General features: G+C 40.4%; 4 protein-coding genes across 4 annotated transcripts; 2 read left to right on the forward strand and 2 right to left on the reverse strand.

The window, feature by feature from the left end:
• The first annotated feature begins 2,334 nt into the window (after nucleotides 1-2,334).
• On the forward strand, nucleotides 2,335-4,986 carry snrpd1 (small nuclear ribonucleoprotein D1 polypeptide). The gene is made up of 4 exons (XM_026346948.1): nucleotides 2,335-2,481; nucleotides 3,124-3,200; nucleotides 3,872-4,063; nucleotides 4,757-4,986. Exons 1-4 carry the CDS (start codon nucleotides 2,468-2,470, stop codon nucleotides 4,831-4,833), a joined length of 360 nt encoding a protein of 119 aa, XP_026202733.1. The 5' UTR covers nucleotides 2,335-2,467; the 3' UTR covers nucleotides 4,834-4,986.
• Nucleotides 4,987-6,031: 1,045 nt separating this feature from the next.
• Nucleotides 6,032-8,986, forward strand: ggcta (gamma-glutamylcyclotransferase a). Its single transcript, XM_026348835.1, has 4 exons — nucleotides 6,032-6,238; nucleotides 6,683-6,828; nucleotides 6,928-7,060; nucleotides 7,177-8,986. Exons 1-4 carry the CDS (start codon nucleotides 6,122-6,124, stop codon nucleotides 7,300-7,302), a joined length of 522 nt encoding a protein of 173 aa, XP_026204620.1. The 5' UTR covers nucleotides 6,032-6,121; the 3' UTR covers nucleotides 7,303-8,986.
• adnp2b (ADNP homeobox 2b) lies at nucleotides 8,024-15,608 on the reverse strand. Its single transcript, XM_026348834.1, has 4 exons — nucleotides 15,351-15,608; nucleotides 14,426-14,547; nucleotides 11,947-12,051; nucleotides 8,024-11,843 (listed from the first exon to the last, which is right to left on the reverse strand). The coding sequence occupies exons 2-4, from the start codon at nucleotides 14,531-14,533 to the stop codon at nucleotides 9,063-9,065; spliced, it is 2,994 nt and encodes a 997-aa protein (XP_026204619.1). The 5' UTR covers nucleotides 14,534-14,547; nucleotides 15,351-15,608; the 3' UTR covers nucleotides 8,024-9,062.
• Nucleotides 15,609-18,420: 2,812 nt separating this feature from the next.
• On the reverse strand, nucleotides 18,421-24,874 carry azin1b (antizyme inhibitor 1b). Its single transcript, XM_026348935.1, has 11 exons — nucleotides 24,712-24,874; nucleotides 23,742-23,885; nucleotides 22,716-22,914; nucleotides 22,389-22,562; nucleotides 22,007-22,179; nucleotides 21,693-21,906; nucleotides 21,473-21,547; nucleotides 21,221-21,386; nucleotides 20,936-21,045; nucleotides 20,076-20,293; nucleotides 18,421-19,973 (listed from the first exon to the last, which is right to left on the reverse strand). The coding sequence occupies exons 3-11, from the start codon at nucleotides 22,815-22,817 to the stop codon at nucleotides 19,898-19,900; spliced, it is 1,308 nt and encodes a 435-aa protein (XP_026204720.1). The 5' UTR covers nucleotides 22,818-22,914; nucleotides 23,742-23,885; nucleotides 24,712-24,874; the 3' UTR covers nucleotides 18,421-19,897.
• Nucleotides 24,875-25,097: the final 223 nt, after the last annotated feature.

Raw genomic sequence — 25,097 nt, forward strand, 5'->3', positions numbered from 1 at the left:
AACCCATTGGGTTAAGAGTCAGTGTAGTGATTTTCACTCTGCGTGTAAGAAGGTAGTGTGTTTAAAGAAAATAACTTTTTGCACATGAATCTGAGCCACAGCAGTTATAAAATACTATAATTGAAACTCTCAAAGTTTTATTAATGCAGACTACATATTTAGTTTTTCTCATATCTGTTCCACTACTGATGGCTAGTACAGTGTGTTGATAAAATCCGATTTAGGGTTTTTACTGTAATTTATCCTTTTTTTTTTTTTTTTTATTCATTTTTAATTATAGAGATTAATTTTTTTCCTGTTGAGACCAAGAGACGTCGGGTCTGTGTGCCTTTTGTTTCAGTTGTATTTGTTAAATTGTTTGTATTTATAAGTGTGATTATTTTTTAAACAGGCTAATCAAAGTTGCTAATGAAAGTTAATGGGAAACACACTACTTGGGCTGTTGCCAAAATCCACTGAGGTTCTTGATGTACATTAGTACTGTTTGTCTTTTCAGCTCTGGTTTATCTTACTTCACTTGACCCGCAGGGGAGAGTTGGCTGTGATGCGACTGTTTCACCTAAAAAAAAAAAAAAGATGCTATCTGAAACAGTGCATTATTGAATTATTCCTTTTCCTCTACAATTAACGACCACTTTATCACATTTGACCTTTTGATTTCATAAGGATCTTTAAAGAGATGTAGCACTCTGGCTCCCGGCTTGTCATTTAGCCTTTATCTTAACGTTTACAACAGAACTAATCACTGCCTGTTGCGCTGAGATATGATTTGGGGCCTTTGGAGACTGGATTAATAACAGTGGAGTGTTTTAATCAGCAAATTGTGATTTTGAATTTCTACCTTACAAAAAGGAAAATTAGCCAGTTGTACAGAATGAGACATGCTATCAAAAACACAGAAACGTAAAGTAACACGTTTTCCTCTTTGCGTTGAACTGTGAAAGTGCTGGAGATGTTGCAAGTGTTGATAATGACATTTCATAAAATCTGATATGTGAAGCGACTGGTGTCGTGCAAGAAATTTCAGACTTTGTCCCCTGAGCAATGGCTGAATTAATAGGACTGCATATTTTTGAGTCTTCATTGTGCAGCAGCGAAAGAAAATAATTCAGACTTCTTTTAATTTGCACAAGTATACTGGTAATGTCTTGCACTTATCCAGAGCTGTCAGGCAAGAAGTGGAGGTTGTAATATTATTATTATTATTATTATTATTATTATTATTATTATTTTGTTTTGTTTGTTTTCCTTAATTAAAAAGTGGATTTATAGTGTCAAAGGAATGGTCTCGTGCCATACTGTACCCCACATGTACTTTATAGTTTAATGATCCCTTAACCAACAACTTTAGACTAAAAAAAAAAAATTAAATTGCACTGTCATAGATTATACTTGATACATTCCCAGGCGGTCCATAAGAGCAGTTTGATGTGGGGCCAAAACTGTAAATGAAAGCGTCAGTGCAAAGTTTACTCTCAATAAAAAGAACTGAAAGTGTGTCGCTTTGAGTTTTGTGTACATTTCAGTGGCAGTAATTTCTAGTCTGCTTTAAATGTCTGTTTTTCCTTATTACTACAAAGTATAATATACTGGACATGTACTGTAGGATTTGTTGGAGCTTTAAATCTACTATCATTCAACTTCAGCATTTAAATACTTAACAACAACCCTCCAAAAGTGGTCAAGAAAACCAATTTCACATTTTTAAATACAAATGTATTCTTTAAAAACAAGTTAGGAAGTAAAAGTGACATTATGGAATAAACTGTGGGTCACACAGCATTTAATCATTTGAATATTACATTTTTGATGGTAAGGCTGGCTTCAGACATGATTAAATATCAGATACATTCATGAATTTGTCCTTTTTATTAGTCCAATGAAATATCAATAATATAGCTACAGAAGTTTAAAACTAAGACACAGTACCTGAACATCATCTACTGGCAGTCAGCTGAAACTACAACACACTTGTGTCTTCCTCCAACTTAATGCCATTTTAAAATTAGTTCTGGCATTTCTCTCAGAAAGTTTAAATCATCATCATCATAGTATTCACATTAACAATGTGTTTAGTAAAACTGGCAAAGTCACTGTTAATTACTCTTGGAAATACTGTATCGCCCTATATCATAGTTTTCCAATTTAATGGAAATGTGAAATTTTAACTGGAAGTAGGTCACAGTCAAAATAGACACAGTGTAATAGAAAATATATTTATCCCCATATTTTAAAATTGAGAATAAAAAAACAAAAGGACAGTTCATTCATACCTGCTACACCTGTTCATTACTCCACCTGTAGGCGGCGATGTTGTTCTCATAGGTGACGGCTTTCCGTCGACCGCCGATGACGTAGTATCAGCGCGACTAAAACGTAAATCGTTCAACAGCGGCCTGTGTTGTTACTCGAGCGCTGTAATTTTTTATCTTTGGTGGAGGACTTGTCCGCACAGTCCGTCACTATCATGAAACTAGTCCGGTAAGTGTGTGGGAAAAGTTTTCGTTTAGCGAATGCTGTGATACAAGATGGTTGAAAACAATATTATAGCGCTGGATGGCTTTAGATGAAGAGAGAGACAATGAAGAGGCGGGAAGCAGTGAACGGAATGAATGGATAGAGTCGGCGGCTCCAAGAACCGCTCAAAGCGCTGATATAACATGTTATATTAGGACACATATGTCGTATTTGAGTAATTATTGAATAGTGAGTTCATGTGTAAACGCTCGGGTTTATCCACTATATTTAACTTACGTTAACATTTAACAACGTATCGGTACTTGCTCGTCGGCCTTGTCTGTAACTAGCGTGTCTTCCGCACACGAAGTTCAGTTCAGTTAACGTGTTATTTAGCAACATGAATTAAAAGCATATTCATATATGTATTACTTTAGTGGTACAATGCATGGTCTGAAGCTGATAGTTGGTGTCGATTCGCGCTTTTGTTTTGGTGCTAGAGGCAGCAGCGCTAACGCTAGCGGCTAACGTAGGCTAACTAGCTAACTATCAGTAAGATGTTTAAAGAAAGTTTGAGTCAAAGATCGATGTTCTGTTTCAAGATTCAAAAATCTTTATTAATGCCAGAGGGGATACTGTTCACACTTTCCTCATTTCAACCCACAGGTTTTTGATGAAGCTCAGCCATGAGACAGTTACTATTGAACTGAAGAATGGCACCCAGGTCCATGGCACCATCACAGGTAAGAGCCAGCTGGTGCATTAGAAAAGTGTGCTGTGTTTATTTATGCATTAGTAATCTGCAGTGAGATATTTGTCTCCAACGTCATGGCTAAAGGTTTCATTTGGGCACAATTCACACCCACTTGTGCCCTTATATGTATGCCTGTTTTAGATCAACTTAGGAAAAGAAGATGCAATACAACAGTTACGTGATGATCAAACTATCGTAAAGCGAAGGTGAATGTTCTTGAAACAGTTTAGTGAGGTGTTAATAAGGTCAGGTTATTTTGTCACATGTCTTCCACACTAAACTTCTCTAATTCAATACATCTGTGCAACAATACTAGTATTTTCTGGTATGGAGGAGCATACCTCCATCCACCTACCAATAAAAGTCTATGAAGACCAATATTTTTGGATGGGTTGCAAAATATAGAGGCCAGTTATTCTCACTTGGGTTAAAACTCATTCAACATTTTGAAATGTTGTTTAAATCACTATTTTATAATTTGCTGCACAGCTTCAGAGCCTTCACTTTCCAGAGGTTCAGTTTTACATACTTAAAAACAACATGGATGGGTTTATTTCCTGACATTAAAACACTGGATTGGTGTGAGCTAATGCAGTTACTACCCTTTATATCTGTAGATTTGTTTTATTAAGTGTTTCATCTGTTTCTTTATCTACTTAGGTGTTGATGTGAGCATGAACACCCACCTGAAGGCAGTGAAAATGACCTTAAAAAACAGGGAGCCAACTCAGCTGGAGTCGCTGAGTATCCGTGGCAACAATATCCGCTACTTTATCTTGCCTGACAGCCTCCCACTGGACACTTTGCTGGTTGACATAGAGCCAAAGATCAAGTCCAAGAAGAGGGAAGCAGGTGAGTTTGGAATAAACTGAATAAGTTACACTTGCAACACCTTGATGATCAGTGCCTATATTGCTGAGTACGTAATAAAATAGAGCATTTTAATAGTGATTCTTAACTAAACTAGCATGCAGAATCTGTCTTGAGACATTTTCTCACAAGATTTGTTTGTGCTCAGTGTAATGTTGGAGATGTCTGAGCCATCACGCAAAGATTTTCCAGTTTGAGTGAAGTTAAATATGTTATACTTAATGAAAGAACCTTGATGTGGGCTGAGATTTTGGCAGTAAGCTGTTTTGAAAAAATAGTGACTGACGAAATTATCTTTTCCTGCAGTTTATATACACTTCATCTTTGTCATCTTTGTGATGCCACAGTTTAAGAAACTAGAGCTTTTTGATCATGCAGGGAAATCCTGTATTATTTTTCCTGCTAAGACTGAATGCATATGTGTACACATCAGTATTATATTGCTGACTAAACTCTGTAAAGTGTTATTACCCAGTAAAACAGCTCTTGTCACGAAAATATAGTTTAAGTATATTAAGTATATCTTGTTATACTTGTAAACTATATTTCTTGACAAGAACAGAGCTGTACAGAGTTTAGTTGTCATTATCATTATTATTATTTTATTTTTTCCTCTACAGTGCACAGTCTTCATCTCTGTATTCAACATGCTTACTCTCACTTGTCTTTTCTCAGTGGCTGGACGGGGACGAGGAAGAGGACGAGGACGTGGCAGAGGAAGGGGACGGGGTCGGGGCGGTCCAAGAAGATGATCGTCAGGGCATGCACCTACTTTTCACCACCCCACTGTTTGTACAGGAAATTTTTTTTTTCTTTTTCTTAAAGGAAATGTTTTGTGAAATTTTCAGCGTGTTTTTGTTTTTTCCTCATTTTGTACATTAAAATGCTCCTTGTGAAGAGCAAAATTTGACTCTGTGCATTATTGCAGCCAGGAGGACTGGGTTATTTTGTGTGTTTCGAATGCTTAATTTTCTCATTCTGTTTTCATTACATAGTTGAATAAAGTGTGTTTGCATGGAAAGTTCCCCTAATGCTGGTAGTACTGCATCGTTTACAAAAAACTGGACTGGTAAAAACACAATATGACCGGCGACTCTTGAGGGATACATAAACCTACACGATACTATTTTCCCTTGTGCTGAACTGCAGCATTGAGGTATTTTAAAAGTATTTGTAGCATTTATGTAATTTATTTTATTAGGGATTTAGCTTAAGAATTGTTTAAAGAAATGTGTCACACCTGAGTTTAAGACTGATTAATAAAGCACTGTGTGTGGCAGTCCGACAGCTGTTATAGGAGCCGACTGATGTTTAATCGATAATATAGATTAAATCCTGTATTGACAGCTTGTCAGCAGCGCAATACTGCAGTCATCTCTAAAATGAGCTGTTGTATTAAAGTATATACAGTATCTAGTAGATTGTAGTACTACTTCCAATAAAAACGAGTTTTTCCATTTTCTGTCACTTTACATTTACACAGATTTAGTTTGGATGGAAGTATTATACTCCACTGCATTTATTTGACAGCTTTAGTATTTTAACTTGAGCAATGAATTAGTAATTTGGACTAACTTTGCACCTCTAATGCCTCTAGTAGTCCTATCTGGTACCTTCTGATTTAAAGAGCATGATTTTCATAACGTGATAAATATAGTAGCCTGAATAGTTTCTTATGTTAATGTTATGAAGGTTGTGTGTTTTTAAGTGTACTCCATACTGTCAGCTGAGCCTAGCTTAGCATTAGCATGTTAGCTGACAGCTGACCTCTTGTTAAAAAAAAATATGTGTTGCAAACGAATTTATCTCCGAACAGCAGTTCTGCGATTTTAGCTTCAGGCTGCTTCATTTCTAAATCGTGGATAAATAAAAGTATATTAAGGATATTTTTAAACGTGTTCCTACCTCAGTCTGCGCATGCTCGGTGTGTTAAACCGGAAGTGTGCGGAGACCGGTGAGGAGCAGTGAATCACCTCCGTGAATCAATCAGTCTGAGCTTCATGTTTCCTTCTGCCAACAGTGATCTGAACATATCTGAAGATGTCCGGCGCTGTCTGTGGTCGCTTCATGTATTTCGCTTTTGGGAGCAACTTGCTGAAGGAAAGATTGCTGCTGGCAAACCCCTCTGCGATATTTTGTACCACCGGTCGACTGAAGGTAGATCATCGGTTTGTGGAGAAATCCTCTTTGTTTTTTTAGTTGTCCTTCTTTAGCAGTATGTGGACATTAAAACACCCTGAAACCTGCTGTTTGTGCAGCAGTGTCTCCAGCAAATGTGAAATAGTTTCTATAGTAATATATATATATATATATATATATATATATATATATGTAAGTGTTATTACAACAGTAATAACAGGTGCACAAAACAAATACAATTATGCAAAGATGAACATGAACCAGCTGCAACAACAGGATCTGCTGTGATGGCCAACCAGGCTGGGGACACTGCTGGAAACACAAACACAGCACCCTGTGGACTTCATAGTGGAATAGGAAGCATTTTGTTCAGAAGGTATTGTCCACAGCCTTTTGTCTAATGCCACACATCCCTGTTACCACCAACTCTGTGTGTGTGTGTGTGTGTGTGTGTGTGTGCAGGACTATGAGTTGAACTTTGGCATGTGGGAAAAACATGGGGACAACGCTTGGCACGGTGGCGTGGCCACTATCGAGTGCTGTCCAGGCTCTGAAGTGTGGGGGGTGATCTGGACTTTGAGCAACGAAGACCTCACAAGCCTGGACAAGTGAGACCCAAACTCCGAGCTCCTCGATCAGTTCAGCATTAGATGTTTTTCTTATTACTTAACTGACAGTGTGATTCTCCTTCTTTTGTGTGTTGTTAGCCAGGAAGGGGTGAATCTGGGTTTGTACACCCCGCTGGAGGTTTCAGTGGAGACTGATAAAGGACTGATGCTCTGCAGGACTTATCAGATGAACAATTTCCACGCCTGTCGTCCCTCTCCTCAGTACAAACAGGTGTGTGCACCTCAACACTGGTCCAGAGACAGCACACTTGACTTCTAAAAGCTATGCTACGTAATAAGCGATCTAGTAAAAAGAAATATGATGTTTCTCTTTGTGATCCATGTAAGGTGGTGTGTCTGGGTGCAGAGCAGAACGGACTCCCTGCAGAGTACCTGAAGAGACTGGAGGTCATTCAGACCAACAGCTACAGTGGCCCTTCAGTCCTCGATCGAATCAGAACAGTTACCAAGTAGAGATGAAAAGTGTACCGATGGCGACAAAACACAACAAGCTCCATGTTGGCGCATATGAGCCCTTGTTGTCTAAGTTATGGAGCTAAAAAAACAAAACATAACTTGAGGTTGGTCTGCTTGCCACCTGTTTTTGTCCATCAACCAGATTTTACTCTCTTGTGTAATGAAAAAGCTTTAATAGTGTAATAGTTAAATGAAATGTTAAAGTTAGTAAGTGCACTGTAGACAAACTACTGTTTTAGGTAAAAAGCAGAAGTAGCACCCCCGTATGTCTGTAAGTTACCAACGCATGCATCTCTAAATGACATCTCTCCACCTCTGGATCCTACACACATTTCATCTTTTATTTCGAGCTGCTATCCCGCAATTAATCAGAGAAGAGACACATTTCCCCTTGAAGACATCAAAATGAAGGAGCGCCATGTTGCAGACAAACTTGTATTTCTCAGGGGATGTTGAACATAAACGAAAAAACCTTCTCATCAACGTTTTATTGCACTGCCTTTTATTGTGAATCAAACCATTTTGGCCTGTTGCTGCTGGTAAAGGGGGGAAAAAAAAGTGGTCTGATGTTTTCATTCATCAGTTGATTTCATATGATAGAAACATAACTTGGGGTGCTTTAACAAAGCTTGATTAAAATTTGGTTTATTAATAAATAAAAATAAAAATGAATGAATCATTTACATAAAATCCAACCACTTTATTTTTTTTACAGCGCAATGGCCCGTGGACAAAATGAGAACTTCTACCTCTCCCAACATTTTTACTCCTCTAGACATTTTATAAATTTCAGGTATAGTACAAAAGAAGCTGTCAGGAGAACCGAAGATATATGATGACAGAAATCAATGCACAGTAACAGGTTTTATGTTTTGTTGAATCTCTAGGTTAAGTTCCACAAGTCTAAGCAAATATGTAGACTTCACAATGGCACAAATCATATTTTCATCTCACAGTTCAAAGGTTCATGCAAGCTACATGGTCAGAGACTTCATATAACCAAGTGTTCGTTAACTCTAGGAATTCAGCGACATTACAAGAATTTTGCTTTGAAACTGATGAACATTCAACATAACTGTCTACAGGTGTTGGTGAGAAAGAAATTAACTGTCCTTTTTAACTGTTTAAATAGAGAGAGGGAGATTTATTAGAAGGTTTAAAACAACATGAATGACAAAATAAAATAATGAAGCTGTGCATGGCAGAAATAGGTCCAAATATGTAAAGAAAATCACTTGTTAAGCATAATACAAGAACACAACTCCATACTGGGGTGTGTACTAAAGTCTGGTTATTATCTGTCACGCAATGATGTAGAAATCTCTATTTTGTACAAATGGGCTTAAATAAAGGGTGCAAAAAAGCAGCTACCAGGAGCAAATCAGTGCTTATGTTGAAGACAGCCATGGTTGATGACACTAACCAGGTGTTTAATGCAGCAGCTTAACAAACTGCACCAAATTATTTCAGCCAATACATCTGTTTATTCATTATTATGTGAATAAAATGTGCATCATGGCTCTGCATTTATGAAGAAATTAGGATATGGACCACTGACGACATACTGAAGATAAATGAAGCACTATCAGTGAAGGTTACATGTATGTTAGAAAACACACTGTATGCACTGCATGATAAACTTCTGTTGTGACTGTCAACACTAAAGGCCATCATTAAAGTATCTGGGTTTTACTTTGTTTTTAATCAGGGTTATCTGTCTTGGCATTATTTGCTGTTTGACTTTCACACATCTGCACTCATTCCATCTGCTCCGCCTGCTCCCCATCTGGAACTTTCTCATTTCCGCTTTCGTCCATCGGTTCTGGTCCATCCTCACCGTTTTCCATCTGCTCTGTCGTACTGGCAGGAAGCTGCTCTGCGGGATCAGCGGACTGCTGTTCCGGGATAATAAGGTTGTGCTTGAGTTTGCTCATTTCAGTCATGTTGAAGCCGAGCAGAACAGCAGCTGTGTTCCTTTTGAGGCTCTTCATACACTTGCTGCGCTTCTTGCTGAAGAGTGCTGCCAGCTCCGCTTTGGTGAGAGACAGCCTCCTGCACAGCTCATCGGTCTCTGCTTTGGTTGCGTAGGGATTCAGGTTGTAGTATTTGGATATAAAGTCTTTGCGCTCCTCACTGTTGCGGCGCTCGTTAGGATTGGGCTCCAACACCAGCTTCACTGTGGGGTCGCTCTGAATCTCAGGCTCTGGTGGGGGCAACAGCTTCTCTTGCTCTCGCTTCCTGCGGATGGCCGCCCTTTCTTCACGCTCTCGCTTGTTAGCCTCCATCACCTGCTTCAGCGCAGCTTCCAGCCTCTTCTTCGACTGCAGCTCTGCTTCTGATTCTGGGGGCTCCGCGGTGGGCGCAGCTGCGATCACACGAGCTGGAGCTAAAGTCTGTTTCATAGTCAGTCCCTGTGGCATTTGGAGAAAGTAGAGTCCAGATGGTTGGCTGAGCGGCTGAGCTGGTTTTGGAAGCTGCTGCGGGGGCGGGGGCGGCAGCGGCGGTCGGGGTGGTGGTGGTGGTGGTGGTGGTGCTGCTGCTACTGCTGAAGGTTTGGGTGGCTGTGGTGGTTTTGGAGAACAGCGGCATCGCTGAATGTGGAGCATCACAGCCTGCTGCGTGACTTTCCCCGTGTACACACCGTTGCAGTATATGCACTTGAAAGCCTCTGTCTTTAGGATGGCGTGAATGGTGGGTGCTACAAAGTGTTTTTGTTTCAGGTGCTGGTGGTGTTTGGAGTCATTGTCAAACTTTTCGTCACAGAAGGGACAGTACGCACTGTTAAGTTTCACAGGTGCTGGACAGATTTCTGGCTGGCTGCTGGGCTGTAACTTAAAGAAGATCAAGTCGAGGGAGTTCGTGACCAGGGCAAGATTGACCTCTGTGTCTCCGAGAATCTCTTTTGGTGCAGTGGTGTTAACATCAAAGTAAGGGAATCGGATTCCCCCAGTACCCTTTGAGTACACCCTGTACTTCTGTCTAAGGAAGTCACAGTATGCCTTGCTTGTGGAATTGTGTTGCTTTACATGTTCGAGAAGCTGTTTTATTGAAAAAAACAAAGCGGAGCAGTACAAACAATTCAAGCCGTGCAGCAGGTGTTGGAAGACGCTCTTTTCTGATAGTAGAATTTTGCATGTTAAACATTTGACAGTTTTATCTGGCATTTTCTTCAGGAAAGCTGCTCGTGCCGCCACGCTTTCTGAATTTGATGTCGTAGATTTTGTCTGGTGGGCAACCTCTGTATGCATGTCAAAGACATTAGAAGGGAAAAGTTCATTGCAGAGGGGACAGGTAATCCATTTCTTAGTTTGTGGTATGGAGTTACTCGGTTTCTCAACAGTCTTGTGAGGGGTACTTGTGCTCTGAGAGACAGGCACTGCTACTTGCAGTGGAGCAAAAGTGTATGTGGGCATACCGTTCACCCTGTTGCCCGTTGGGATCAGGTGACTCAGCAGAGACTGCGAAGTGAGCATGGTACCTTGTAGGGTGATATGGTTTGTGGGTGCATGTTGTGTAACTGCAGCTGGTTTAGGCACAGCTCCAGTTCCAGCTGCCATATTGGCCTGCAGTCCTGATGGAACAAGGATTTGCTGCGCTTGTGGAGGCTTTTGTAGCTGAGCAGAAGCAGGAGCTAGAGCCACTGGTGCCTGCTTCAGGGACACGTTAGACACCGTGGGAAGCTGGACCATAGATGGTCCTTGGGGCAAAGCACTTCGGAGAGCTATTGTGGCACCAGGCTGAAGCAAACCTTTAGCCTCAGCACTAGCTAGCTGCACTAGGGCCGACGCCTGAGGGGGCAGAAAAGCTTGGTTGGTTCCAGGAGTACAGATCAGAGTAGTACTGTTTGTAGTTCCTTGTAGGGGCTGTAATGCCACCACAGTCCCAGCAGGTTGGCCATTACTTGGTAAAACCACAGGCTTACTGCTGAACATATGAGGTTGCTGTGGTTTAGGAGCAATACTTGGGAATGTCACAAACACACCGTTCCCATTAGGTGTTGGTTTAATGGTGTAGTTCTTGTTTTCATGAATCATACTCTGGACTTGTGTGCTGACTGCATAGTGCGATGGCTCAACCAGCATGTGATGCAACATTTGGTCAAGAGTTCCAGTGTTGACCTTACACACCTTGCAGCAGTAGACCTTTACAGACGTAGTCCCTTGAAGGTGCAATCTGTAACCAATATACCGCTCTGCCAAACTCTCCAGGTGCTTGAGAATAATGTGCTTCTTCATTGCGAAGATAGAAGAGGTTGGAAATCCACACCTCCGGCACTGATACCTTTCATTTCCACGATGGGTTGTTAAAGGTCCTTCCCTTGATGACTGTACATCGATGGGAAGTTTTGAGTGAAAGTACAACATGTGCTTCTTGACAACCTTGGGGTGGGCGATGAAGAGGCACTGAGAACAGGGTGCCAGCGCACAGAATGACTGAACATATCCATGGCAGCGTGAGACGTGACTCCTGAAGTTGTAGATGTTTTGTGAAGAGTACTTGCACAGGTTACAGCACAGAGATCGAGACCGATAAGGCCACTGAAAAAAAAAGAGTCAATGGACAAGTTATAAACAACCTACATGTTCTAAATAGTACTGAATCACTGCAAATACCCACAACAGTATAAAACATCTTATTCACCTTTTTCTGTAGTCTGCTGTTGTATCCCTCTATTAAATCAACCCACTCAGTTTCGTTAAAGGCTTCGTCTTCCGCTGTGTTTTTCTCTGAGTTTTCACTGAGATCCTGCACAATAAACACACACAATCTTCAGCACTAGTCTAATATAAAACATTAACAGTAATATATAAAGCCTCACTATAAATGCAGTTGATGGTTTATTCAGTACAACAGCTAAAACTCGCAAAGCCTAATACAGAAACTCTACAGGAAACTACTAAACTTTGTGAAGGTTTAGGTTTTTTGTTGAGTTTTTGTTTTGCAAGCAAGTTAGGACACTGTACAATGTAAATAAAAACAAAATATACAGATTTGAAGATATTTTAAAACCTTTTACAATGGCTCTATAGTAAAAAAAAAAAAGTGTTAATGCTAAACTGTAAATTAGTCTACCTGTGATTCAGACCAGCTGTCTCATATCAAGTCTGAAGTTTCCACCTTTGATATATTGTTAGTTTTTTAACTAACCAGCATCAGATTCTTGTAAAAATCAAAATTAAAACAATGGCAAGTTACATAAATTTGAAATTAAATACTCAACATGTGAGCGAAGTCAAGACTTTCAGCTTTAATTCAAAGGTTTTGACAAAAGTGTGGCATCAACCACTCAGGAATTACAGCCATGTTCATACACACATACATTTTGGGAAGCTCAAAAGTAATGGGAAAAAATGACCACCATTTCAGTCACCTTTAATCCTGTGCAGTCAATGACTGCCTGAAGTCAGGAACCCATGCACATGATCAAAGTCTCCTCCCTTGAGATGCTTTGCCAGGCCTTCACTGCAGCTACAGCTTGTGGGTCGTTCTGCCTTCAGTAAGTGAAACGCATGTGCTACTGTGTTGTGATCAGGTGACTGACTTGGGCAGTGAAGAATATCTCATTTTGTTTGCCCTGAGAAACTCTTGGGCAGCTTTTCACTGTATATGTTTTTAATCCACTTGCAAAACGTCCAGTTTTACAGCATTTGGCTGAATCTGAGCAGAGTGTAGCCCCATACAATTCAGAATTCATCCTGATACCTTTATTAGCAGTCAGATCTGCAATAAACACCAATGACCTGGTTCCATTAGCAGCCATACATGCCCACACCATAACGTTGCCTCCAGTTTGAAAGATGATGTGGTATCATAAGCTGTTCCTTTCCTTCTCCTAGACACTTTTCTCTTCCCAAGTTAATCTTGGTTTCTTCAGTCCAAAGACTCTTATTTCAGAACTGGTCTGGTTCATTAGGTGTTATCTGACAAGCTCTAGTCTTGTGTTAGTGTTTTGCCCCTTGTCATGCATACCTCCTCAGGAGTGCTCTTGACTGACTTCATGTTGTGAAAGGGTTTCCTTCACTATGGACTGAATTCTGCAGCCCTTTACTTCAGTCATCCATGGTCTTTCAGGCTTTTTACAGTTGCTAAAGTGGCCAGTTAATTCCCAATGTTTTTGCTGTCTCTATTTATTGTGTTGTTTTGAGCCTAATGGTGGCCTCCTTCACTTACACAGACACCTCTTCAGTGAACAGCTACCAAATGCAAACGCACTCTCAGAAACACCTCCAGGCCTTTTTTTCTGCTTCATTAGTCATGGAGTAGCGAGGGAACAGCCCACACCTGGCCATGCAACAGCTTGCATAATATGAAGGTGTGTATGAAAATGGCTGGTTGGTTAATTCCACACTTTTGTCAAACCACTTCTGTGGTCAGTGGATCATGTGTTTCCCAACTCGCTGCTGTGGGTGGTGGGTTTGGATAAAATATGCAGAAATATCAACATGAAATCAGCATGAAAATCTGACAAATCAACGTACCATAACACTGCTTACTAATGTGCAACATCATTCACACCATTGAAAGCCTCAGACAGTAGACATGACATCATATCACCCAACCCCACCTGTTGCCATAACAACCAGAAAACCCCATGAACAGCTTTCTATCAATGTGACCATCATCATAACAAATTCCAGTCCTAGTAACATGTTTTAAAGATGTCGGTATAGCTTTAATTGCATTAAAAGGTTGAAATTTGCCTTTATTGCGTTCAGTGAGTATTTGATTAACCACACCTAACCTGCTTTATATTTAACACATGTATAACAAAATACAATTTATTTCCAGGGTTCTGAGAGTTCTGCAACTTGTTTTGCGTACCGATTTCTTTATTTGCAATGTGGACAATTAGTGATGGATTCAAAAGCAAAGTGGAAACTTTTACACAGAGAAACTCATCACCAAGAGTTTTTGTACAGTATTCAGCGTAATGTTTGGAGCTACTGAAAACACAGAAAACAGTGAACTACCATAGACAAATATAACCCAGACCAACTGATTCACCCTTCACCTCTTTTTTTAAGCCAGCCAGGCCACTTCTTCCTGCTTACGTTATGACTAGTGTTACACTTAAATACCATCTACATGCCCAAATCTTAACTTCCAAGATAAAACATACCTTCAATAGGTTTTGACAATCTTCCAGGCCAATCTCAGAGAGGATATTTTTCACAGCCTTGCGTGCCTTTCGGATCTTCTCAATATTTCCAACCGGAACCTGATACATTATTCCTCATAAGCCTATTTGAAGAAAATAAGTGTAACGTTAACACACATGCTCTTTTCTTTAGCCATGAAAAATAAACTAAATATTTCTTCAAAACAATTAAAACACATTCAAAATATAATGGGGGTCACACAATTTCTATTTAAAGTAATAATTTTAATTGAATTATTTTAATATAGCAATTTAGTTTACACTTTTTAATGCAGCCCCAAATACAGGTGTTGCAGAAATAAAAGAAATAATCAGTTAAGGGGAAATACAATCACTGTGATTAGCTGTGGTTAGTGCAGTTTGCATATACAATCATGTCAGCATTATCACCAACAAACCATCATCTAATTTCAATTTGCATATAAAGTCATTTCATTTTTAAGTGGTACTGCTAACAAAAGACAAATAAAACAGATGAGTGGACTCATCATCGTGAATCATTTAGCAGTAAAAACAGCAAACCACAGCCTGTGCAAGTGTCACAATGTACATCCCAACACGCCTGCATAAAAACACAAGTTGCTGCAGCAGCTGATTTCACACTTCTCATGCACATGTGAGCACCAGCTCTCTACATACAGCTCGGATTTTATTTCAAACTTTATTTGCAGTGGGTTAAAAGTGTGCGTTGTGATTCAATCGCCTTCCAGCTAAAGCTGTCCCCTTCACATAACGACCATCTAGGCTAGTACAGCTGTGTGTGAGGAGGCATTAAAAAAAAAAAAACACCCTGGTGGCAGCAAGGCAGCAACACGCCGGGTCACTAATCCGGCCACGCCGCTTCTCCCTCCTCGGTGATGCCCTCACACCCCCCACACTCGTTTACCTCGTCCGATCTTCGGGGTTTGTTCACGTTACTTGTCGCCGCGCCACCTCCGGCTCAGCTAACGTCTTCCACTTCCACCGGCCCGTCTGTGTCGGGGAGCTGCGTCTGCGGCCGGCGCTGCACGCAGATACTCATGCGGGCATCATCCCCCCCTGTCCGCACGCACCGCTGGAGCGCGACTGTAGTCAAATATGAGGCGCGACGTCTCCCGACCTCCTCCGGAGAGAAGTTATTTTTGCTCCAGCTTTTGTCCCTTTCTTCCACTATTGAGGAAAAAAAAAATGGCGCTCAAGTTCAGGATCTGACGTAGCCGTGCTTAATTTGCATACTGCACACACTGGCCAATGGGAGGCGCCTCTCTCTAAAAACGGAATAACTTTTTATTCTCTCAACAACCCTGTCAGCGGCTGCTCCTCAGGGTCCGGGTGAAACACTTTTTTAATCAGGATTATACATTTCATGTAATTACTGGCTTGTTAATTGGATTTTTGTGTCGTACAACACATAGCTAGGTGTGGGGGCGTGGCTACTGCGACCCCCCGCTGGCAGTCACGTGGTTCCTGACCAACGCTCACCAATCATCTTTCGAGAAAATGAGCTAAATGGGTGGTCCTTCTTTTGTGACGTCACATCATGCTACATTTTAAGCCAATTATATTGAACCACTGTTTTGATAGGTCAGTGTTTGTGATTGACAGGTTAAATGTATTTTGACTAGCATAGCATAAAGTATGTAGACTTTTTAGTGTATTTAACGATTTAACGCAAAAACTAATCAGCTAGCTACTACCGAATAGTAATCTATACCAGCAGTGAAGCGTAATGCGTTACATATATATTTACGTTAAAGTTAATTCATGTCATACTCAGATGAACAACCATGTGTTCGGCCTTACAACCAAATGCTCTTGCACATGTTTCGTAAAAACTAGCTACCTGTCTGAATTATGGCCTACCTTTATGAATACTTCCTCCATCCTCGAGGATAGAGGATTGCTAACTTACAATTTCTTGCTTTGAAACGTGTACTATTTTCAACAACTGAATAATTTTATTGGCTACTGCACGGTACCACAAACTTGTTGATGTATTCATTTATCCACACCAACTCGTGCCTTAATGATCTTTTACAAATCCCTCACCAATGTAAGATCTTATAATTGATCTTATAAACAACTGAAAATCTTTATCGATATTTGGTGGCATGACGCGGTGTGGTGTTAAGAGTGATGGAACAGCATCATTTCATATTTGGCTAGTGACGCAGCATTTACCAATGTGCCCTGTGGTTTGACAATGCAGGCCAGATAATTAAAGTGTTTGGGTAATGATGGCTGTACTGCAGCTGATTGCTCAGCTTTTTTTTAATAAAGGCTAAATATTTAGAGTGGAGTGGATATAGAGGATTGCCGATGTTAACTGATCATTTCACTGAGCTTCCCACTTGTTTAACCACTGCTTTATGCAATTAAAACAATCAGGGCCACCAATCACAGTCAATCACAGCTCAGAGTTGGTTCATATTTGCTACAACTGGCAACAGGCTGTGAATCCATTAGGTTACTCGTAAAAGCAATCAGATACAACTTATCACTTCTGTGTTGTAAACCTGTAAGAGTACACTATTGTGCTACAGTAGTATGTTGTAGTAGTAAATCTTCTGCAACCAATTCATCTCTAGACAGCAGAAGGTTAATTTGAAACTAATGAACAAGTCGTCCCTGCTAATTAACACTTTTCATAAGACACTTGGAAGAGGTAATAATAACGCCTCTTAAAAAGGAGTCAGTGTCAGTTTTCTACCACCTACAACACCTGGAAAATGTTTTAGCTACAGTTATTTATTATCATTTTTAAACAAATGTATCCAGATGTCGGTGAAGCTTCTCAGTCGTCCGGGTAAAGTTATCTGGAAGTTGAGTCATGGCCAGATGTAAGTCCAGTTGCCATGACTCAACTTCCAGATAAATGTGTGCAGAGAAATTCAGTGGGATGCAGATTTTCTTACATCTATGTCTTTCTAAAAGTCTACTGATGTTGAAGGTTAGGTTGGGATCTGTGCTGAAGGTATCTACAATACAGTTTGTCAGTGTAAAACCACATATTAATGCCAATACGACATCATTATAAACAGTTATGCAAGATCTTATAAACATGGAGGACACAAGCAGGTGTGAGCCGAGTGTTTTGTTCAGGGACCTGCTGACAGGACACACAAGGTAATTTCCACAGAGAACTGGAAAATACCGGAATTTTCTCGTTTTTACCCAGTGAACCTGATTCCAAGTTTCACCTTTACATTTATTTAATTACTGGAATTAAAGATGACAAATAACTATTGTACAGTGGTCAGAGGGCGAAGCCACACTGTAGATGCTGAACCCCATAATAATTAGTTTTAATTAGTTTAGTGTACATTGTGTTTGTCATCAAAACCCAAGAACATGCTGATTGAACTAAACACAGAGCAGCTGTTGATTTTACTGATTCGTTGCTGCTCTGTTCTTTAATTGACCACTGGATCTCTCTATTGTCATGAAAAGCACAATAGTGTTGCACCATGACTGAGATAAATACATTTGGCTGGGCTCTCATGAATGATTTACTTTTTTCATATGTTCATATCTTAATCTGTGATAAGATGTGGTAATGCTGTTCTGTCTTATAACAAAGATTAATATTGACTAATGTTTGGATTTTCCTTTGGAACAATAAAATTTATAGTGTACTATTAGGATGAACAGGCCAATAAGGCCAGCTGAATTAAAATATAACTATTCAATATTCCAAAAATCTGTACAGTTGTTTATTTTAAGTTAAGGGAGTATAAAAATAACATCACCTATTTTTGTATTATTATTCTTATTTTATTTATTCTGTTAACTGTCTGCTTGTGAAATCATGGTTACAGCAGGAAGCAGGATCTCATCCCTGGCTGCAAAATGAGCTTAAGCAGATCTAAATCTGTATTAAAGGCCATTTCAAGAAGATTCCACCCCCGTACATTCATAACACATCAGACACGTCAAATCTTCCTCCAGCACCAAAGATCACACATGGACAAGAGCAATTATTTGTCAGAAATGTATTAAATTAATCACTGATTACTTTAACAAGCACAGTTTACAGTCAAAAGCAGGCTATGGTCCATTAGTGCCTTAGACAAACAAGTAATCAATACATTAGTCACAAGAGGGCAGGATTCTTTAAAAACTGCAATTAAGTCAGATCACCTTTATTATTAGACATGAAGATTTAGCTGTACAAGAGACTGTGCATTAAGTACCTCATATCTTCAGAGAAGCATGAGGAAAGGTCTGGCCTGTTATTCAGAATATGCACGGCCGTACAGGGTACAGTGTACAACTAACATGCCTTTAGATATAGACATGTAAGTCTACATCTGCCACATACAGAAATTTTTATTTATGTTTGAGAACTTGCAGAAATAGGTCCTTTGCGGTTTTTTTGTTTTCAGATCTTGGGAGAGCAAAAAGCAATCCCTTGGCAAGAGACACAAATTTGAAGATCTGAAAAATCAGGGCATTATTATTAAATATCACAGTATTTTTTTAACCTACAAAAGATTTTATGCATTTTAGACCAAATTAACCTCTCTCTGTAAGAGGCAAGGAGTGTATGCAGGGGTTCTGCATTTAAGCTTGAGCTCAGTGTAGAGAGAATCTCCCACAGCAATTCCTTCATGCCTTTCGAGTAAAGAGAAACCACCGAGGTCACAAGTGGCGAATACAACACACATAATCCATGTAGCGTTAAAAAACACATCTATATCGTAACAGGAAAACACTGTTGGATGGGTCACAGCATAATACCTGGGCAAAACACACTTAAAGGTGGAGCTTTAAATATGCCCCAGTAATATCTTAATCCAATAAATAAAAATGCATTGAGGTGAACTGCAAGAAAGAAATAGGTTATATCATTGTCATTTCATTTAAATTCTGCAGAGTGAGGAGTCTGAAATACAGAATCCACACGAGACAATGATTTTTCCGAACACTTAAATAATACAAATTTAAGTGTGTTGAACAGATATAGGACTTGCACAACTGTCAACAGGTAATCAATAAAGAACATGATTTAAATCATTGTACATTTTGTAAACTGAATTTAATGTAGGAAACAAACCACCCTAAACATGTCGGGTGGTCCCATCTCCAATGAGTCGTCCATTTTGTTGCATAATGTCATTTGAGTATGGGCTGCAGCTCTTTCAACTGACAGATTTTTGTAGTCCATTGGAGGGAGGAGCAAAACAAGAAAAAAAAAAAAAAAAAAAAAAGATTACCTTCCAGATAATCCAAATTTTAGATAATTGAGGTATCAAACAACCAATTGTTTCCCATTTCTAGAGGTAAAAAATTCCTGGAAGAAATAACATGACACTGCATTTTCCTACGTGGCTGGAATGTTTACCACATTTACCCCCATGTCCCAAATACCACACTGACCCCTGGGCTCACACAGTGAAAGCGGAGGCTAAGGAGGGTCTGTGTAATATAATACAGGACAGGGGCTGAGGGCAGTTATGCACTGTAATGGACCACAGAGAAATTCTTCATGGCACTGTCCAGTGCCACACCAGCTTCCTGCATTTCGTACCTGTGGGCAACACAGATGGTCAGTTTACAGTAAACGTATCGTGTTTTTATATAGATCTTTGTTGGTGGTGGAACTTCATATGCAAATTCACTCCATGCTCACCAGTCAGAGGTGGAGACAGTGTAGTAAACTGGCAGTTGGGAGGAGCTGGATAGGCAAGTAAAGTCATCCAGGCCGTAAGCTCCCACGTTGGAGAAAAGAAGCCAGTCTCCCACACTGAGCTCAGGCAACAGGCAGCGTTCGACCACCTGGTCCAGCTGGTCCAGTGACGGGCCCCACAGGCTGCTGGGATACACCACCTCCTCAGCACACATCACATGCTGGAAAGAGGATTGAGTGTCATCAAACTATGGAAATAACCAATTTCTCTTTCTTAACTGTTCAAGAGCTTCTGTCACAGGTAATGACCGCTGTACTATGTAAAATAGTAATATGTAAAATTATCCTCTGCGTTTCATACCAGTAAGAAAACATAAAACAGAAGAGATAAATATGAATGCTCTGCAGCTTAACATACGTACACAGTATTCTTCACACTAATGCTTCATCATTTGCCATAGATAAAATGTGATTTGTGTTAGCTAGCAAGCAGAAGTTGTGTATTTCATGTGAAGTCAAGGTATTATGAAATAAACAGAGCACATACATAAGAGGAAATGCATCATTATCTGTCAGCGGTGCAGTTGGGTAATAACATTTCTGTGGGGTGCCATTAATCCTTTAGACTGTCATCAGATCAAGAGAACATTGTATGTTTCTTCATCTTAGCTTCGAAAGGGGAGAAGGGGGATCTTGCTTTATGGGTTTAACGGTTCATCATCTAAAGCAATTCTGTCTTGATTTCTAAATGCTTGTTATGCCGACTTATTTCTCTATTCATATAAAACTGCTATCAGACTTTTTTTTCTGAATAGAATAGAGTCCTGAATAGGGCTGACTCTCCTGGGTGGAGACCTACTAACCTTGTGCACCGACGGGGCAGGGATGGAGTTTCCGAGCAGCTTGCAGCTAAATGGTCCATAAACACCCTCATTCATGTAGTACAGGAACTCTGTATCTTCATTGTTTTCACCTGTGAAAATATAATGTGTGAAATTTAGAACACTGTGTTTCAGACTTGACCTCTGAGGGTCTTGTTATCGTTATGCAACAACCATACAAAGGAAGATATACGTAATATATATCAGATTTAACTGGACTAAAAGAAAGAACAAAGAACAGCTCTGAGAGTAGTACAAGTACTTTACCTTGAGCTAGGCTGTCCCAGTGGCGGGTCACCACCTTTCTGCCAATCACACTGACAGCCAGAGTGAAAGCTGAGGCCACGTAGAAGGTGCCTGGCTGGGCCAACACTTGCACACCAGACAGTGGGGGAAAGTAAGCATCAAGCAATGGCCTGATTGCAGACTCAACCTGCACACAGCAAATGTACATTCAGATGGTGCTTTCAGATACAACAGAAAATAATTGGTGATTGGTTTCAGCTGTTTATCAATTACTTGTTTGAGCTGAAATTCTGAGCCAGTGAATCCACCACCAATGTCCAGGATGCTCATGTTGAAGCCCAGATCCACCTGAACAGAAAGAGTATAACTGAATCATTGAATTACCCATAACTATAAAGAAAGTGTAAAATAATAAAATATCCAATTAACTCACAGATACAGAATTCCTACTTTCTAGTCTCTTGCTAATTAAATACATTATCCAGATACTTACCCCCATGTCAAAGACACAGCGGGCATCTGACAGTGCATGGGTGTAGGCCTGTTGCAAGTCTTGGCACGAGCTGGGGATGTGGAAAGTCACACCCATGACCTGGGCTCCCAGCTCCTTGGCTGCCTCCAGTAGGTGTCGACAGCTCTTCAGAGAGGAGCCGAAAGCCATGCTGGTCTCAGCTGCATGAGCTTCAGTGGTCAACTGCAGCAGCAACCTAGAAGAGCAAAAAAACAAAAACGTTTTCAGTTTTACAGATGTACAGGAGGAGTAAAAGCACCTAAGAGGAAAAAAGTTAGCTTGATTTGATTGCTTACTTTGCACTAGGATGCAGGCGGGATATCTTTGACAACTCAGCCTCGTTTTCGCACACAAGATGCTGGATATTGTTCTTGGCAGCAAACTTGATGTGTGCCAGCTGCTTGCAAACACCCGACAAAATGATGTTTTCTGGTGGCACACCATGCTCCAGCACCAGGCTCATCTCAGTCTGGGGATAGTAGGGGACACAGCAGAAATCAGAGCAACAAAGTCTAAAAGCGCCATCAAAACAATGAGGTGTGTTGCATAAGATGAGAGGATAACAGTCATCAGCTGACCAGTAATCAACTGAGTGCTTGTGATGCTTTGGCCCCAAAATGTCAAGTGCTGTCATGGATGAGGCACTATGAACCTGTTTCTGTGGAGTTTAAAACTCACCTTGTTGGTGCAAACGAAGCCCAGGCCCAAAGAGGCCACCACCTCGATGACTGCAGGGCTGCTGTTTACTTTGACCGGATAGTAGGGCTGCAGCTGTGGCACTATGCTCTGCCAACACACATGCTGCTGCATCAGGGCACCGAGGTCACCCACCACAAAAGCACTCTTCTCCGCCTGGAAATACAAATGGGAGTGAAGACTGCAGTAAGTACAAAAGTCAACTGCTCAAGCCACATAAAAAATGAGTAAATAAAATAACCACAATGCCAAAATAAATCACATCCTATAAGATTTCCAGCTCTTAAAAGCCTTGTAAATAGAACTGACCAGAGCCTGATTTCCGATATGTCCGTCAAAAACATCTTCAAGGGTTACTCCTCCCTCCAGGATTTCAATCATGTAGTTGGGTTTGTCAGCAAGTCCTTTCATCTCAACCGTATTCCGCTAAGCCGACAATCATAAAGAACAGATAAACAAGTCAAGGGGTCACGACTGAGCCAATGGGGTCCTGCCGGTATGCAACAAACTGGAAAAAGAGAGAGAGAGAGGGAAACAAAAAAAGACTTAAAATCACCTTAATGTATTTTTTTAATATAACTAAATACAGTCATAAGGCTGCTTAACTTCTGCCTTGAATCATTTTGAGAGTTAAAAATCAACAGCTACACAATTATTAAATGAAACGTTATCTGCATTTTATGACACGATAAGGATTGCAACAGCATGAGGTTTTAATTGTGTTAACGTCCAAACATTTTCATATTTTCCCCAATATTCTGGTATTATACTACTATTATTATTATTATTAGTTACAAGGACCCTTAAACTAACAAAGATGGAAGTTTTGGAAATTTAAACTATTATTTACACAGTTGCCAATTTACTGCAGGGGGCAACAGTTGCAACTAAACCTATCTGTACATTTCACTTACACACACTGGCACTTATTTCAGCCAGAATGTGAAGAAATTATTTCAACAGATCGTATTATGAATAACTTAACATGTTCACATGCATTTAAAGTATAAACTTTATATACTGTGAAACTGGGATACTGCTGTAAACATTGACACAATAAGTCTCTTTTCAATCACAACCTCAATGAATCCATCTGGGAAAAAAAGAAACAAGACAACCTCGCCCAGCATTCATGTATAATTAGTAAATATGTAAAAACATACCTGACTGAGTTTTATTTAAAAATCTAGTGACTTCCCATGAACCCAAAACAAATGTGTTTACTCCAAATTGTACCCAGGACACTGATTCTGGACTTTGCTTCATGTGGGTGTGTATGTGTGGGTGTTTAAAGGAGCACGTGCGTATGTTTACAGCTGATACCGGGTCACTTACATGGACAAGTCAGGAGATGGACCTGTCCTGCTATCAGCTAGGATCCCAAGGTGGCTCAGCGTTGAAATCAAAGTGCTCCCGGTAAAGAGCCGCCCCTAGGCCCTCTGGGTAGCACTCATACACCTGTACAGAGACAGGGGAGCCCTGAGGGAAAAACACACAAACTTTTAGAATAAATACACATGAACGACAAAGTAAAAGGAAGACAGGCACTAAATGACTTGCACAAGAGAAGTCACATTAAGTGTCTTTGGTAAGGTGTGGCAATAACTCTTTTTTCATGACAATGGTTGCTTCTACCACCTAAGGACTAACATTTGTTGTAATTGTGGGCAACATTTAACCGACAAAATCTGTCTGGTTTGTTTACACCCAACAAACAGTGCGCACATTATCTGAAATTACTTCTAATGATCTCAGTCGCAGGTTTTATTCAATATTAGTTTATATTATACGAACATGGGCTAAATCAAACTGGCGCATGCGCCGTGATGTTGAAAGTGGCACAACTTGACAAATGAGAGATTATCCCTACAATGCGTCATCAAAACAAAACTTAAAGCCCTTTCTTTACCGCACAAACGTGAAAATACCACGCAATCCTACACATTTCATACATAACATATGCCGTTGAGAGATTTCTGGCAACGAGACGGCTGCTAATGTTAAGCTGGCTGCCGATGGCTCGTCGCTAGGAGCTTACGTTAGCACCGTATTTTGTTAATAGCAACATAACAAACGTCAACACGGACAAAACACGCGGATTTAAACTTAGACTGAGATTCTAAGATCGCTTCATAATCCAACAACACCTTAACACGCGTCCTTAGGACATCTCAAAGCCACAGAATTCAATGAATTGGTCTGTCATGTGGTGCAAGAGGAGCAAGAAGGCAGAAAGACTAGCCCGCCATGTTACGTCCGCCTGCTGAATCCACGGGTCTCTGCCCGAGTGTTTCGCTGTACTTACGTGAGATAACGGCCAGAAGGATTTGGAAAATCGTCTTCTCTTTTTCGGCGGAATTTTTAAAGAGTAGTGGGCACAACGATATAAGAAAGAAAGAGGGCTGTTTTTGCCATATGTTTAGAGGACTAACGAGCTTCGGCGGAGCGGCGTCTTCTCTGTCGGCTGGTGGGTGGAGAACTACAGGAGGAGGGGAGGGCAACTAACGGGCCGGGGGGCGGGGCTTGCGCTCACGTCCTCCAATGAGCGGTCGGGATGTTTCCGCTCCTTCCATATATGTATCTGTGTGTTTCATGTGTTCCCTTACATAACCGGAAACTTTCCGCACATGGCTCCAAAAGCTGCGCTGCTCTGAAAAACACCAAGTTACACTCACACTTGTGAATGTATAT

This window comes from Anabas testudineus, chromosome 11, assembly GCF_900324465.2.
Source record: "Anabas testudineus chromosome 11, fAnaTes1.2, whole genome shotgun sequence".
Taxonomy (NCBI): Eukaryota; Metazoa; Chordata; class Actinopteri; order Anabantiformes; family Anabantidae; genus Anabas; species Anabas testudineus.

Coding starts and splice junctions, on each gene's coding strand:
- adnp2b (XM_026348834.1), bottom strand. CDS start 14,533: ATGTATCAGGTTCCGGTTGGAAATATTGAGAAGATCCGAAAGGCACGC. Junction 12,052..14,425: donor ATTGTCAAAACCTATTGAAG/GTATGTTTTATC, acceptor TTTATTGTGCAG/GATCTCAGTGAAAACTCAGA. Junction 11,844..11,946: donor ACAGCAGACTACAGAAAAAG/GTGAATAAGATG, acceptor TTTTTTTTTCAG/TGGCCTTATCGGTCTCGATC.
- azin1b (XM_026348935.1), bottom strand. CDS start 22,817: ATGAAAGGACTTGCTGACAAACCCAACTACATGATTGAAATCCTGGAG. Junction 21,046..21,220: donor CTGGGACAGCCTAGCTCAAG/GTAAAGTACTTG, acceptor ATATTTTCACAG/GTGAAAACAATGAAGATACA. Junction 19,974..20,075: donor ACTGTCTCCACCTCTGACTG/GTGAGCATGGAG, acceptor TGTTGCCCACAG/GTACGAAATGCAGGAAGCTG.
- ggcta (XM_026348835.1), top strand. CDS start 6,122: ATGTCCGGCGCTGTCTGTGGTCGCTTCATGTATTTCGCTTTTGGGAGC. Junction 6,829..6,927: donor GACCTCACAAGCCTGGACAA/GTGAGACCCAAA, acceptor GTGTGTTGTTAG/CCAGGAAGGGGTGAATCTGG. Junction 7,061..7,176: donor CCTCTCCTCAGTACAAACAG/GTGTGTGCACCT, acceptor GATCCATGTAAG/GTGGTGTGTCTGGGTGCAGA.
- snrpd1 (XM_026346948.1), top strand. Junction 3,201..3,871: donor GGTCCATGGCACCATCACAG/GTAAGAGCCAGC, acceptor TTATCTACTTAG/GTGTTGATGTGAGCATGAAC. Junction 4,064..4,756: donor GTCCAAGAAGAGGGAAGCAG/GTGAGTTTGGAA, acceptor GTCTTTTCTCAG/TGGCTGGACGGGGACGAGGA.